This window comes from Durio zibethinus, chromosome 10, assembly GCF_047325235.1.
Source record: "Durio zibethinus cultivar Kanyao isolate XHJ-2024 chromosome 10, ASM4732523v1, whole genome shotgun sequence".
Taxonomy (NCBI): Eukaryota; Viridiplantae; Streptophyta; class Magnoliopsida; order Malvales; family Malvaceae; genus Durio; species Durio zibethinus.
Genome location: NC_143171.1, coordinates 2235625 through 2251700, shown reverse-complemented (window position 1 = coordinate 2251700; position 16076 = coordinate 2235625). Strand labels below are relative to the sequence as shown.

The following is a 16076-nucleotide window of genomic DNA, read 5'->3' as shown; positions in this document are numbered from 1 at the left end:
TTCAGTACCATCTTCCTTGTTGTACTATAAATTTTTCATGATTGGATATGCACCATTGATATCATTTATAAATTTTTTATTATAATATTACAATTATTCAATCATAATAAATTATTTTTTTGTTACAATACTACAATTATTCAATCCCATTAGAGTTAAAATGAGGGAAAGTGAAGCAAAAATTTGCAGTCATAAAACATAGTACACAGTGATTTCATGAATTTTCCAGTCCCTTGCCTGTCTTCTTCATCTCCTTTCTATGGGAAGTTGATGTTCCATCAAGTTACTCTCGCATGAGATACTGATTTACTGGTTGAAATGTGAATGCCTGTGATATTTAGCTAATTACCATGGTAAAGAAGATCAGCCTTTTCTGATTTCTCTTTTTCTTTTCTCTGTATGCAAAATGAAGTTGACTGTCATTGTGACGTAAGATCAATCCCATATCTATTTACATAAGTTCAAGTAATATGTGCCATGTATAAAACAAAAGTTGGAGTCTTGGTCAGAGCAAGCAAGCTGCCCTATCCTATTACGAGAAGTAATTCTTCCAGACAAAGCACCCTGAAGAGCAACATGGATAATTTTAAACATGAGATCAAAGTTAAAGAGAAACAATAAAGAAAACAAACCATTCTAGACATTCTGACGTGCATAGAATCCATTTGGAATAAGGATCATAAAATTATGGGAACCATAGAAAGTACGGAGAAGGCGGAAAGCTGGTTTCGATATGAAAAAAGTAGGGTATCACAAACCAATGGCCCCATCTCAGTTCTTTCTAAAATTAATATCATAGATACACTGATATTCATAAAACTATTATGACATCACTGTACTAATCAATCATTCATTGGAAGAAATAACTGCCTACTCTAATTCAAAAGGCAAAGTGGGCAACTCTGTTTAAGGGCTTGAAATCTTCTTACATTGTAACATAACTGATTACTATTTCTTTTCTTACCAAGAAAAAGCTATTACAGAATAACTGATTATATTACATTCATGCTCATTAAGGTCATCCAATAACCAGAAAGACTGTTCCCTTCCCCACACATTGAGAAATATAGTAGGCGAAGATATTGAAGATATTCTTTTTGTGCTAGATGGTGACTGTTTATCATGACAATAGAAAGCAGAAGTCAAATGCTCCCAAATGCTAAACAAAGTAAGGTTGGATGAGGACAGCAATCTTTTTGCACAAGAAGGTGACATTTTATCATCAGAATACCAGGTAGATTTATAATGCATCATTTATTACCATTTTCTTTTGTAAAATAATAGACATAGAATTCTTCATTATTTAAAAGAATCAAAACAAGTTCAGAGCCCAAATATGATTGAAACTTTTAAGGGAAGGTCTACTGTATGTTATGTGCAGCAGAGATTGACTTCGGAAAGACATTGCTTTCGTCTACTCTGAAATCCAGATACTGTGCAGATTGACTTGACAAAGATATTTCCTTCAAGAAAAATTCCAGACCTCAAACTAAAGCAAGTGTAGCAATACATTGTTGTGCCTTCCTAAAAATAGAGCAGCCAAGTGCAATCAAACGTTATACATGCTTAAGGCCACAAGATGCCCGAAATATCCGACTCTGCAATCATGTGTTGATGCCCAAGAAGCAGAACTCTAGAGGTAAGTCTGTCAGGGTGGAACTCACTTCACTTGTGAAAAAGCATCTAGTTTTTAATGTCAAGATCAGCCTCTTTGACAACAAACAGCACTGTACTCTTTGCTATGCAGTTGTTTCCAACTCTATCCATTACCTACCAATAGTCACGGCAAGAACAGAAACCATCCCTGAAATGGTGAAAACGAGTAGCATCTCTTATGATAATTTCTCTGCCAAAGAGTTTGGATATAAACTTAATGGCAGAGTGGCAGTCATTACAGACTCTGAGGTTTTTCATGATCCTCACAGTGGTATTCTCTGGAGTACTTATTAGTGCAAAAGCAATGGCCAATTTCTCACTATGATGTCTAAGCATCTGCTCCTTTACTTCTTCCTCAAGGTCATGCAATACTGATTCAATATCTGGAACAAAGCCCATCTTTTTTATATCTTCCCATATCTTTGCCATCATCTTGTAGATTTCATCTTTCTGTGGATGAAGCCCATCCTCAGCTCCAAAGACATGGACTTTGTTCTTTATCTGAACCCAACTAATTCCTTGTTCTTTCTTCACCCCTCCTTCCCTCATTAACTTGCGAATTTTTGCAGCATCCTCCCACTTTCCACAAACCGAATACAAATTAGATAGCGCAGAGTAGGCCCCACTGTTGTCGGGTTCAATAAGGAGCAATCTTTCTGCTGCAACCTTTCCAAGTTCTACATTCTTATAAACCTTACAAGAAGATAGGAGTGAACCCCAAGTTATAACATCTGGTTCAATGGGCATTTTTTCAATAAAATCATATGCCTCTTGTACCAATCCAGCTCGCCCAAGAAGGTCAACCATCAATGCATAATGGCTTAGTGTTGGTTCTATTTTGTGAAAATCTTTCATCATATTATAATACCTATGGCCCTGTTCTACCAGTCCCACATGTGTACAAGCAGAGAGCACGCCTACATATGTTATATGGTCAGGCTTAATTCCAGCTGCCAGCAACTTTTCAAAGAGCTCAAGGGCTTCTTCTCCAAGGCCATGTTGAGCGAGAGCCATTATCATGGATGTCCAAGATACGGTATCTCTAAGCCAATGTATCTGATTGAATACTTGCCTAGCACAATTTATGCTTCCAGTTCTAGCGTACATGGTAATTAGAGCATTGTTCACAGAAACCGAGGATGCTTGTCCAGTTCTTATGGCACTTGCGTGAATTTGTTTGCCATGACTCAATGAAGTCAAGCTTGAACTGACACTCAACATGGCTGCCAGAGTGAAGTTGTTTGGTTTTGGACCATCTCTAACCATTAACCTAAAAAGCTCCAATGCATCACTATTCAAGCCATTCTGCAAGTATCCAACGATCATGGCAGTCCATGCAACCACGTCACGGTCTCTCAATGAGTCAAAGATCTGTCTAGCTGGTTTTACATCTCCAAGCTTAATATATCCATCCAGCAAGGATGTAAATGCAATAATATCAAGGCGTGAAATCCCACTCTGCTCTACAATCTTTTGAGCAATTTGAACCCCACCAGACTTTGCATACACTGAGATCAAGGCATTTCCTACTGGCCCATATGTATCCAAGTTGGTGCTAACAATACGAGCATGGATTTGTTTCCCAAGTTTCAACATCTCAAGATTGGCACAAGCTGATAATGCACTAATAAACGTGAATTTATCAGGAAGCAACAAAGAATCCCTCAGCATATTACCAAATGTACCCAGAGCATCGTTATCAAACCCATGTTGATTGTAACCTGCAATCATCGAATTCCACGTCACTATATCTCTCTCACTCATCCTTTCAAATTGTCCATGTGCAAGATCAACTTGTCCATGCTGCATATGCAACGAAATCATAACATTCCAACTCGATGTATCCCTATATCCCATCCTATCAAAAATAACCCTTGTCATAATCGGATCACCAGACTTAGCATACATATTTAACAAAGAATTCACTACACTAACATAACTACTAAGCCCAAACTTAACAACAAAAGAGTGTACCTTTCGACCAATATCTAAAGCTTCAATAGCAGCACATGATGCAAGAACACTAGTAATCGTGTACTGCGTTGGTGTAACTCGTTCTTTAATCATTTTACCGAACACTTTTATAGCACTTTCAAATCGACCCATTTTATTGCACCCCACAATCATCGTGCTCCACGAAACAGAATCACGATTCGGTATCTTATGAAAAATTTCAGTAGCTTCAGCCATTTTACCCTGTTTGGAATAAGCTGATAAAAGGGTGTTCCATGAGAAAATGGTTTTCACAGGCATTTCGTCGAACAAGATGTGAGCATCGGGAAAGGACCCGGTTCTCGAGTAAAGATTCATGAGATTGTTCAGTAAGAAGACACTAAAGTGAAGCCCACATTTTATTATTCGGGCGTGGACCGATTTTCCGGCTAAGAGGTCTTTGGATTTGAGACATGCTTGGAGGAGACAAGCGTTGTGATATGACAAAGAGGATGGGTCTGGGATCTCCATTTAATTATGGAATTAAGAGAATAAATTAGAATTAACAACAAATACGAGGTTTGGTTTTGTTAAATTTTTTGTGATAAGGACGAGTGAAATGGTGTTTTCTTCTTTGCATTTAAGGATTGGACTTCAAGTCTTTTACGATGGACTCGTGGAGTCATGACTTCAATTGACGTGTCTGCTCGGAGACAAATATATGGTAGTTATTTGACTTATTGTTTATCATCGAGAGAGGATGGCTTAATTCTTCGGATCGTTTTTTTCGACGTTAAGTAATTTTGGATTCGAAATCAGTGAATGATTTTTAATGGGAATTATTTTAAATGTACTATTTATAATTATTATTTTTTAAATAAAATAAATAAAATATATTTTATCAAGGATTGAATAATTTATTTATCATTAAATTTATCCTACAAAAATTTTTTTTGACTTATTGTTTAACTCAAACTCGCTACTTGAATTACTTGAGCTTGGAATGGAGTTTTCAATATTCAATTGCCATGCAAGCAAATAGTCCCATAAAATGGCCTATCAGAAACCGGTAGGGAACCCTCCTTTTCTAGGATCACTAACTGCCACAAGTTTCCCAATGCCTCCATTTCTCTTCAAACCATCTGAGTCATGAACTATGAATTGGCAAATAGTCCCACCGGCAAGGCCTTGTAGGACATGGCCCTTCTTGTGAAGGTCTCTCCTGATATGAGCAGGGATTTCAAAATGGTCTCCAATCACAGTTGTCCAGTTCTCATATATCACCACATTGGGTATCAGCTGCATAAAACACAGTGAGAGCGAATCAGATACTTAGCCAGCCTTCGCCTGTCTTGCTTAACCGGTCAAGAAAAGCAAAGCCATGAGTTTGCAGCAAAAACCTGATGGTAGATCCTTGGTGCCATGACAGAAGAGAGTGTATCCATCCCCCTAGCAAAATGATTCAAGAAAACCTCTGTAGTCCCAGCAATGATTTAGCTCCTCCACTTGCACCCACTACACCTTTCAGTTTCTCATCCTGCAGAAACATGAACAGGATCCACTTTAACAGAAAATAGAATAGAAACCAATGATTTTAAGAAGTTAGATTAACCTTTAATACAATTGTAGGTGTCATAGACGATAAGGGCCTTTTGCCAGGGCGTATGAAGTTGGGTGGTGCTGGGGGTGGAGTATTTCCAGAGCTATTCCTGGGCATTGAGAAATCATCCATTTCGTTATTCAGGACTATTCCTGTACTTGGCGACAGTATTTTTGAACCAAAGTATGCATTCACTGTATTAGTCATTGATACAGCATTTCGCTTGCCATCCACAATGGATACATGGCTGGTTCCATGATCATGAATTTGGTTCCACCTACCAATAGATGCAAAGTTAATCGTATGTAGAAAAGCAAACATGAGAATACAACAGAATATAATGAAAATTTTGGCAACATTTAAAGGTAATTTGCTAAATGCTGTACTGTGCCTGTGCCCTGCGGTTGAATGAAGTAGTCTACCTTCCACCATAGTGACTGGGGCCAAAAGTCATGTTGTCATAAATGGTTTTCTTCAACTCCTGTGCAAACTTGGGAGATAGCATATCGGCTACAACTTTAGAAACATCGACAAATTTAGGATCACCTAGATTCATCCTCACAGCAAATGCATGTTTCAAAGCTTCAATTAGTCTATGGATTCCAAGTGATCCTGAAATGCCAGAAGGGACTCCATATTGAGCAAGAATATTCAATATCTGTTACAGGAAAATCAAAGAAGGCCAAGTTATAGTTTCCCTTACTTTTTGAGAAATTATAAGAGAGGCAAAGTATGAACCAGAATACACTTACAAGCATCATTGAAACACCCCCTGAGGAAGGAGGTGGCATGCTAAGAATTTTAAGGCCTAGAATATTAGCTGAGATTGGTTCCCTCATTTTAACTTCATACTTCTTCAGGTCATTTAATGTCAGTATCCCTCCAGCATTTTGAATATCTCTTACCAAATTAAATCCAATTGATCCATTATAGAAAGCCTCCACACCGTATATTGAAATCTTTCGAAGAGTTTCTGCTAGTTTCTTATTGTAACAGATGTGGCCTACTTGCAAAAGCTCCCCATTTGATGTGAAGATGTCACGGAGCCCCTTATCTGCAAAGATTGCTGATTTTGAACTTTCCATCTGCATGCGGAGAAATGGTGAAATTTTGAATCCTTGCCGAGCTAGAATCTCAGCAGGTTTCACGAGCCTTTCCCATGGAAGCCTTCCATGTTCTTTCCAAGCTTTGTGAAGGCCTGCAAGTTCCCCTGGCACAGCTACAGAGAGGCCACCCATTGCCTTTAGAGTAGCATTGCCAGCATACATATTCTGAATAGGGAAAAAGATGGAATAATTAATGAAGAAAATGCCAAAGATGGATTGGAGTTGGACATATCAGTAGAAAAACTAGTAAATTCTGTCAATCAATGTGTGTTTACCTGGGAAGCTTTCATTGGAGCTGTTTCTCTCATATCAAATGCCTGCGTCTTCCCATTAGCTTCCCTGAGTAGCATGAAGGCTCCCCCACCTATGCCACTTGATGCCGGGCTTACAACGCCTAAGCAAAGGGAAGCAGCCACTGCTGCATCAACAGCATGACCTCCTATCCGAAGAACATCCATCCCAATCTTCGAACATCGGCCATCATCAGTAGCAACTGCACCATGGCGCGCAACAATTTCCTCACGTCTCTGTTTGGTAGAAGCACTTATACCATCCTGACTAGAAGTAGCAGGGGACACCAGAAAGAAGAGAAAAGCAATGGTGGCCCACACTAATAGCCCAACTGCAACCCAGTAAAACCCAGGATTGTTGAGTTCCCAAAACAACCCCATCACATGAATCAAACAATATCTTCAATTTCTTCATAGTGAGAGTTATGTTTCTTTACCTTCTAATAATCTTGTACAAACGGTGATTATGAGAAAAACCAAATATTCAAGTAACCAAAAGGAAAACAAGAATTGCTTACATGACATTTTCTTGTCTCTTCTGTCTTTCTTCATCCTTTTGTTTTCCTCCTCCTCATAAGATGAATTAAGTTACTGAAACTGGAGTTTCAATCTCATCAAACGTGAAAGATATTATTAGTATTAAAACAAGTATGCAGCTACTAAACATTAGTATTTAACTTCAATTTTTCGGATTTTAGATTATCAAGAATTGAATTCCGATCATTGAAACTAAGAGTTCAATACTCTATATGATATCTTATTTCAAGCCAGCATTTCAGTTAAAACAAGTAAAAAGTAAAACCAATAAGAATGCAAAGATTTCTTACATGATATGTTGTCTGAATCTTCATGATTCTTCCCTTTTCTTTTTCTTTCTGGTTCTCTTCTCTTCCTTGCAATAATGAATCGGGCAACTTCAGTTGGAGTTGCAAATTACAAGTATAAATCCTTGTCGATACTGGTGGTGTGTGTTTGAATCTGATGATGGATCAATCAATTCAGGGAAAACATATAATGAATGCCATTTTTCCAATTAAAAACGACAGCATATGGAATATAGTACCATTTTACCTACTGAAAATGACAATGCAATCTTTCCTGCATGCTGTCTTTTGATCGATAATCTCAAAGTCTTTGATTTAAAAATCTTTAATTTCTTCGAGTTGTACCAATTTTTTATTTAAATATTCATTTGAAGAAATTTGTAATATACTATTATTTATTAATATAAATATGTTCTTGGACTAAGTCTTAAAATTTGGCCCATGACTGTAGTAGAGTCAGGCCACGCCAATGGCTTCTACATAGGTATGTACACTATCGATGTGCAAAATGAGAAAAACATCTCATCATTATCATGATTCCTATTGAAGTATATGCTTGGGGGGTGGACATAGGACGAACGATTTTAAAACGGACTTTCTATTAATTATATAGAGAAGATCATCAAAATCTCGTGATCCGAAGAAATTTGTAGACTTTTTTTTATGTGCTAAGGAGCATAGTCCAAAAATTACATTAGAAAACTCTTAAGATAATCACCCCCTATAAGATAAGTTATTTAAGACAAAATTCAAATCTTTAGAGGCTAATATTTTTAGATTTTAACAACAAATACAAAACCTAATCACATGTTCATGTGCATGCCACCAACACCTTGTCTCAAAGGCAAAGAAGAGTTCAAGTCTCAAATTTAAATCTTTTATGTTGATTTGATTTGGTTTGGTAATTTATTTGTTTGATTGATTTGTATATTAATTTCTTCCATGAATATTAAATTTAATTATTATTATAATTTTGGCTTATAATATGTAACATCATTTAAGAAAAAAAAAGAAAGTAAAAAAAAAATTATTGGCATAAACCATTGGAATATATGAGAAGAACTAAGAAGTACAAAAAAAAAATTATCAAAGTTTTTAATTATGAATCTTAAAATAAATAATATGAAATTACGTGATAAAAAATTATTATTATTGATTTAGTTATTGAATATCACATATATAAAATAAAATTTAATTGATGAAAAAATAATTTAAATTAATTTTTTAAAATAGTAGATATACATAATTATACGTGTTAAATGCTTATATGCATATAAAGATTTAAATATGTTAATTAAAACTTAAGAAACAATTTGAAGATATATTTTTTTAATAAAGAAATATCATAACCCGAAAATAAAAAAATTACCGATTTTAAAAGTAATGGACAAAAAACAATTTTTTTATGAGTGAAGAAAAAGATTAAATTCCAACGTAGGCAAGTGATTTAAAGCCCATTCGAAGCCCAGTATTCATGAAATATTTTCCTGCTCTGCCCTTTGAATCGAAAGTTCGTATTCCAGGCCCAGAAAAAAAAAAAAAAAAAAGCCTTTGCAAAATTCAAAAGAAGAAAGCGGGACTTCACGATCCCCTCTCGCATCTTCTCCAAATTTGTAATTTCAGGTTTGGGTATTTTTCTCTTTATATTTTCCTTTTCTTTTGAATTCCAGAGGTAGTCGATCTTTGCCGTTGAGGAACAAATCTCAGCACTAAACTGGGTTTTCCCTCAATTCTCTTTTCAAAATTTAGATCTCCAAAGCTTCAGCGCTTACTCTACTTCAGGCGCCAGTACCCAAAAACAATCAGTGTAAAATGGTGAAACGTAGAGCCAAGAAAACTGTTAAAGAGGTTCCAGTAGAGGGCGATGACAAAAGAGAGGGCCAAACTGAGGGGAATAAAGTGGGATTAATCGACCGGGAAGGTATAGTTGTTCTTGAATCACCTTTTTAATATGGTAAAATTACGTTTGAATCGGTATTATAGTTTGGGTGTTTGTGATTTTTACCATTTATTTTGGTTTAGAGAACCTTTTGGGAATATAAAAATCAATTAAACTATGGAAACTGTTTTACCATTGCTCACTTTGTCATTCAATTTTTTTTTTTGTTTTACTGTAACAGTTGAGCGGCAATGTGCTGCAATAAGGGCTGTGCGTGATGTGGAGATTGAACATATGCTGACTGCGTTGCATTTGCTACGCTCATATTGTACCAAGGAGCAGCTGCAAACACCCGCATTGCAATTTTTCAATGAAAATCTTCCAAATCTATCAGTTAAAAGAAATGCAGAAAATGGTCAGTTTGATGTTCTGTGGAAACATCAGGATGGTAACATATCCATTCATAATGCAGATGGAAGAGACATACATCCTTCTCTTTTACATCGTATGTCGATAGCTTATCCTTACTGCCCTGGTATTCCATCTTTTGGAGGCTTCGAGTTGTCAACTGAAAGAGGTAGTTTTAAAATTTTGGCAAAAGCGTCAGAAAAAAAGGCCCCTGAATAAAAATTCCATTATTTTAATCAATTGAGCCCTTGTTCGAGGAAAAATGGTTAACCGTTTCCGTCTGGTCGAGGCTTAATTAAGTAAAAATATATGTATAATGGTTCAATTGGATGAATATAGATGTTTAAGGGTTCAATTGATTCGAAATAGAAGATTCAGGACTTGATTGATTGCAATAAAATATCAAAAATTTAAATGATTATTGAATTTTTGTTTGAGAGTATTTTGACCCTTACGCCTAAAATTTTTTAAATTGATGGTGCTAACATAAACTATTGATTTTTCACAATAATTCTGTCTAAAATAAGTTGCTTTGTTGTTGACAGCAAGAACGAGCCTTCTACCAGCTGATAGTCTGCAGATCAAGGACTTTGTATGTTCTCTTTACCCTGCATCTGGATCTTGGAAAATAGTAGAAAGTGGCTTCCTTTGTTCTTTCCAAGGACCAAGTAGCTTTGAAGTTACAGCACTTAAGGGGTGCTGGATGTTCCTTACTCTCTTTGATCATGATCTAATGGCACCATTTCTTTAGACAATAAGCACATCAGAGCATGCTTTGCCTGTCATCCATCCATTGAGTTTATTACTAGAACTTGCAACTTAAAATTTCTGTTTTGTAGGTTTTGGAGGGGACATCGGACAGTCAGATGTTTGGAATGCATGATGCTCTTCGAACTCCTGGGGTTTGTATCTTCATTCCATTCCCACCTTCTTTGTTTGTAAATGAGGATTTAGTGATCTTTTTTTTTTTTGGCCGGGGGGGGGGGGGTGAGGGTCGTTTGTGGGTGAGTGGTGGGAGTTGGGATGCAAGATCTAGCTGGGCTAAGGTTTCTTATGATAATTTTTAAGGTTTAAATTATACTTATGTCAAAACCAATATGAAAATGGACAAAGGAAATGAAATTATTATGATGAAGAAGACCATTCATAATTGGCTGGGAAAAAGGTAAATCAATAGAAAGCTTGTTCTAGTTGTATGCAAGTTTTGTTGTATATGTCCTTTGGTGGTTGTGGCAAGGATTGAGGATGAATGGGCTACCCTTATTTATGTAACTAAGCCATTGTATTGAAAAGGAAATGGGGAACGACAAGCTTAATTCTTATGAAATGTTCAGTCAGTCACTAGATAGTTTCATTGCAAAATTAAGCCAATGATCAATGATGTGCTAGTATAATTTGGAATATAGGATAGTTGTGATAATTAGGCTTTTTTTGGATGTTTTAGCTGACCATCTTCTGTCCACAAAACATGCTCAATAGTAGTCTACCTACCCAGGGACTTCATCAACTTAGCTAACCGGAACCTGCAATTATAAAACTATACCAAAAAATGAACTCTTCCCCTTTATCACTATCATGTAATCCCTGATTATTACACTTTGAAACTAAAGAAGCATTTTTTGTTTTGGTTTGAAATTTAGACTTTCATTATTTTATCTTGCTGTCATAGGCAATCTAATAATGGCTTCTGTTCGGTTATCATTGATAGAATGGTTTATCTTATTCTGCTATTATTCCAGGTGACCAGCCAAAGGTTATCAATTGGAATGACACCCAAAACTCTGAGATTGCCTAAGCCTGGGGAGATGCTTCTTTCTGTCCATGGCTCACCCCTTGGTGTCTACAAGGAGGATAATATGGAAGCTATACATGGTATACTTTTATTCGACTTTATCCATTTTCTTTCTGATTTTCAAGGTCAATATTCTGCAGGTTGCTGCTTCGCCCTTTTAAGTGGAAGTAATTTGAAACCTCTGAACAAGCAAATCATTTTGCTTTCCCTTACTAAAATATAATGGTTGATGCCTTTACCTTAATATGCAATATGTTCTTAAAATGCAGATACTATCCCTTTGTCATTGTTCTGATTTCTGAAATTTTGCTTGCAGAGTCAGAGGAGGGGTGATCGACTTCCAACTGTTCAGTCTGTTATGATGGTTAAATCTATTCAACAATTGCAAGAAATTTCCATGTCCTTGCATCATTATACATCTGGTTATTATTGTAACACTGTGATACCTTGAAGATAGAATCATTAATATATTGACCAGAATTTAAAACACTATTCTGTCAGAAAACAGAATCAAATCTGCAATGCAAGTCTTCTAAATTCTGCAATTTTACCTTTAACAATAAAGCAGCTTATTTGTACAAGTAAGGAATTATTCCTATTCTAAGTCATTGTGAACAAATTATATAAACATGTTTTAGACAATGCAACTTCAACTTCAGTATACCATCTTAGTTGCCCATCATGAACGTAGCAGTGTTCCATTATGGAACATGTCATGTTGTGAACATTAATCAGCAGGAAAATGAGGGCAGGTGCATATTCGTAATCAGCCTGTGAATTCCCTGTTCATAGTTTGAGGAGGATATCAAGTGTCCGAGCTCTTCATGACCAATCCATGTATGGACAAAGCCTGCAATACAAGAAATATTCTGTATTTGTCCTTATTCCTCAGCGTTACTGACTGAATTTAGATTAAATCAGCAAACTGAACAGCAAGACAAATATGGAAAAGGTAATGCAAACAGGTTGCTATTTGGAAAAAGCAGCTTAGAACTAAGATAAACTAGATATCAGAAAAGACCAATGAGCCAATACTCAGGCAAAGATGGCTCTCACTGGATCCTATATTATATTAAAAATCTTCAGAAAAGCTTTTGCTTCTGAAAGGTGGTTTCTAGCATACAGATGCTTGAAAAAATCACGCCTAACATCTTGCTGACTGGTGCTGCAATGAAATGCAGATTGAATTCATAACAATATGATTACATCTGTGAATTTTGCAGAGAATTTTACAAACAATATTATAGTTTGGAATAAAAAATCAAGCAGAGAAAGTGATTCTCATGAAAAAAGGCATAGGTTTAGAAATGCAAAATAGAAAATAACAGAAAATAGGAGACATACCACATTTTGTGGGGACAACAGTCAATCACTGCTGCAATATAGGCCTTTTGAATCATGCTTAGTTGGAAGGAGATCAGAAGAATACGTAAACCAATCAATTAATTACTTCCCCCAGTTTTTGCACTATTCTCTGGCCTGCCACTCTTTGTCGCACTAACAGAACCTGGATTAGCTGGTAAAGATCCAAAAGCTTCTAGAGCCTCAAGGAAGAACCTCTTATTAGGGACCACACCATCTTTTTCCATTTGCTTCACCAACTTCTGCAGAAGGTCTTTCATATTGGCCCTAGTGTAGGCCTTATATAGAAGTTTATATGTTGATGAGTCAGGAATCACCCCCATGTCATGTGCATTATCAAAAAGCCTATCTGCCTCCATGGGTAGACCATTTATGCAGTAAACTTCAAGCATGGCATTTAGGGTTGAAACTTTCATCTCCTTCCCAGAGCCAACAATCCCATCAAATATGTCCCTAGCCCTAGAAACACAGTCACAAAAGCCATACATCATTATAAGACTCTCATAGGTGATAAAACTTGGTGTGTATTTCATATCAGTCATCTTTTTGAAAATGTTTTCTGCTCTCTCCTTAAGCCGTGCCTTCCCATAGTTTATGATCATCGAATTAAATGTAGGGAGGGTAGGTTTCTCCTTGGAGCGTAACAAGCTCTTAAACACTTGTTCCATCTTATCGAATTCTTGCTTCTTGCCATAAGAATCAATAAGAATATTAAACGTAATAATATCAGGCTTACACTGATTGCTCTTCATTCGAGTAAGAACATACTCCATCTCTCTGATCATCCCATTTTTCCCATATGCATCCATCACGCCGTTAAACGTATATATATCAGGTGCAATAATGCTCTCAGCAAGATCCTTAAACAAAGCATTAACTTGATCCACATTTCGAGCTTGAGCAAAGGCTCTCAAAAGAATATTGTATGTGACAACATTGGGTTTACACCACTCCATTCCCTTCATCTTGTTAAAGTACCCAAGAGCTTTGTCCAAAGCTTTTGCTTTGTCATTGGAATGGAGGTGGGCTGTGATAAGAGCATTATAAACAGAAGCATCAGGCCGACAACCACTATTACGCATCTCAGAGAAGAGCCACATAGCCATTCTAGTTTGCCCTTTCTTTCCCATAACCGTAATTAATTTAGAATAAACCCCATTATCGGCAATGTACCAGCGTTGTTTCTGCATCCATCTGAAAACCTGAATGGTACAATATGTAAGTAAACAAACCCATTTATTTCAGGGAAAGACTTACAATATGTAAGTAAACAAACCCATTTATTTCAAGTTAAGACTTAGACAATGTTCCTTCAGAAAGTTCACTATTAGAAATGATTAAATAAAAACTAAAATCAAAAATCAAAATCGATAAATTGAAAGATTTCATTACATAGATTAAGTGTGCAAAATTTGAAAAAAATTTAATAAATCTATATATATATTTTTTATAGACATTTTTAGTAAAAATGTTGACAGAATTTTTACCGTTAAATAAGTATCGATCAAATTTGAATTATAAACAACATTTTTAATAATTTTTTTACATGTTATTGATCTTCACATTGAACTCTATCAATCTATTGGCTTGGGTTTTTTTATCAAAGTTTCTATTAAATCATTTTTAAGAAGGAACTTCACAAACATCACCTAAAGAACTTCATTAAAGTTTTGTCCTTTATTTCATCGAATGCCTTTACCAATTTCCAATAGTAATGGCCCTCTTTGTAACATGTGCTTGCTCCATTTCAAGCAATTCAAAACTCAAATGATTGGTCACTTCAAAAACTTAACTTTTCAAACACATAAATGTAAAAAACCCTTCTTTTTAGACAAAACAATTACATCTTTAGTTTTTAAATTTTCTAAAACATTTTTTGACCTAAATCATATCAAGAATAAACCTTCAAATCACAGTTCCAAATACTCTAAAACCTTAACATGATCCAAAAAATAAAATAAAATAAAATAAAATAAGCGAGAAACAAACAAACCTCAAGGCATTGAAGCCATTTATCAGATTTGCCAAGCTCTTCAAACAGAAGAAAACAGTGCTCACATCTCACAACTTTCACGCATCTGTTCAATGTCTTAACCAACGGTTCTTTATCGGTGAAACTTCTCATTAAGACCCGAACCAGTTCCTGGGCTTCCGCTTCGTCGGCCTTTGAAGAGCTCCTTTTTCTCCTGGGTCGGGTCGAAATACACGATATTCGTCGGGTTGAAAGATGGCATGGTTGCCTTAGGGTCGATACGTAAATTTGTGAGGAATTTTGGGTTAATGGAGAAGGGAATGCGGCCAGTCGCAGAGAGTAAGGTGATAAAATTAGGGCCATTTTTTTTTCCTTTTCTTTTGCCTTCCGTCGTTTGGAGAACATAGGGGCTTTGAGAAGGAAGTAAACGACGACGTATGGCGTACAAAAGTAGGGTTTGTTTGGAGAATATAGGGGCCATGAAAAGGAAGTAAACGGCGACGTATGGGGCACAAAATTAGCGAAAAAGAAAGATCCGCTTGGGATCGGGGTTTTGAACCCGACGTGAATCGAACACGCAACCTTCTGATCTGGAGTCAGACGCGCTACCATTGCGCCACGGATCCACTGGTGTTGTAAGGTGACCCGTAAATTTAAATTAAAAAAAGATAAAAAAACAGAAGCTGAAATTCAATAATCATCACTTTTTTTTTTTTTTTTACAATTAATTAAACTCGAATATTTAGTTTTATCAATTCAACCAAAAGGAAAATTAATTAATTATTTTTGTCCAATCGATGACTTATTTGAGTGAAAATAAATGTATAATGATTTAATTGGGTGAGAATATATATTTAAAGATTTAACTAATTTTGAATAGAAGATATAAAATTTAATTGATTGTAATAAAATATTAAAATATTAATTAATTATTAATTTTTTATTTGAAGAATTTTTTAACCCTAACGCCTAACACAAACATTTAGGAGTGTCCAACTCCAACTACAATACATGAAAACCATAAAAACAAAAAACTGATGAAAATAAATTTGTTAAAGCTTCTAAATCTTGATGTTTAACTTTTTTTTTTTTTAAGTCCATATTCGAGTCCCAATCTTTAGGGTCAAATATGAACTAAAATATATATATAAATTTTGTATAAATTGGTGTAAAACAATAAAACCATATTAAGATAGCAAATTGTAAAATTTTTTATAAATATATGTATATTTTAAAAAATAAAATTTTAGTTGTA

General features: G+C 35.6%; 3 protein-coding genes, 1 non-coding gene and 1 pseudogene across 8 annotated transcripts; 1 reads left to right on the top strand and 4 right to left on the bottom strand.

Moving 5' to 3' along the window:
- Positions 1-1236: 1236 nt before the first annotated feature.
- Positions 1237-4388, bottom strand: LOC111293086 (pentatricopeptide (PPR) repeat-containing protein). Its single transcript, XM_089766368.1, has one exon. It carries the CDS (start codon positions 4117-4119, stop codon positions 1771-1773), a length of 2349 nt encoding a protein of 782 aa, XP_089622494.1. The 5' UTR covers positions 4120-4388; the 3' UTR covers positions 1237-1770.
- A 96-nt stretch (positions 4389-4484) lies between these two features.
- Positions 4485-7562, bottom strand: LOC111292319 (glutathione hydrolase 1-like; annotated as a pseudogene). Its single transcript, XR_016345534.1, has 8 exons — positions 7412-7562; positions 7103-7181; positions 6570-6916; positions 5941-6459; positions 5611-5846; positions 5201-5465; positions 4989-5125; positions 4485-4887 (listed from the first exon to the last, which is right to left on the bottom strand). The product of XR_016345534.1 is annotated as a glutathione hydrolase 1-like (transcript).
- Positions 7563-8801: 1239 nt separating this feature from the next.
- On the top strand, positions 8802-11975 carry LOC111292374 (translation initiation factor). The gene is made up of 7 exons (XM_022884731.2): positions 8802-9031; positions 9158-9329; positions 9529-9864; positions 10241-10287; positions 10535-10597; positions 11435-11567; positions 11804-11975. Exons 2-7 carry the CDS (start codon positions 9221-9223, stop codon positions 11818-11820), a joined length of 705 nt encoding a protein of 234 aa, XP_022740466.2. The 5' UTR covers positions 8802-9031; positions 9158-9220; the 3' UTR covers positions 11821-11975.
- Positions 11931-15263, bottom strand: EMB2453 (Tetratricopeptide repeat (TPR)-like superfamily protein). Of its 4 annotated transcripts, none has more exons than XM_089766367.1 (3): positions 14843-15263; positions 12832-14051; positions 11931-12652 (listed from the first exon to the last, which is right to left on the bottom strand). In XM_089766367.1, the coding sequence occupies exons 1-2, from the start codon at positions 15224-15226 to the stop codon at positions 12930-12932; spliced, it is 1506 nt and encodes a 501-aa protein (XP_089622493.1). In that variant the 5' UTR covers positions 15227-15263; the 3' UTR covers positions 11931-12652; positions 12832-12929. The 4 variants fall into 4 exon arrangements, with proteins under 4 accessions (XP_089622493.1, XP_089622492.1, XP_022740462.1 ...); XM_089766366.1 differs by having other exon boundaries at positions 11931-12412; XM_022884727.2 differs by having other exon boundaries at positions 11931-12356.
- A 112-nt stretch (positions 15264-15375) lies between these two features.
- On the bottom strand, positions 15376-15447 carry TRNAW-CCA (transfer RNA tryptophan (anticodon CCA)). Its single transcript has one exon. It is a non-coding gene; the product is annotated as a tRNA-Trp (tRNA).
- Positions 15448-16076: the final 629 nt, after the last annotated feature.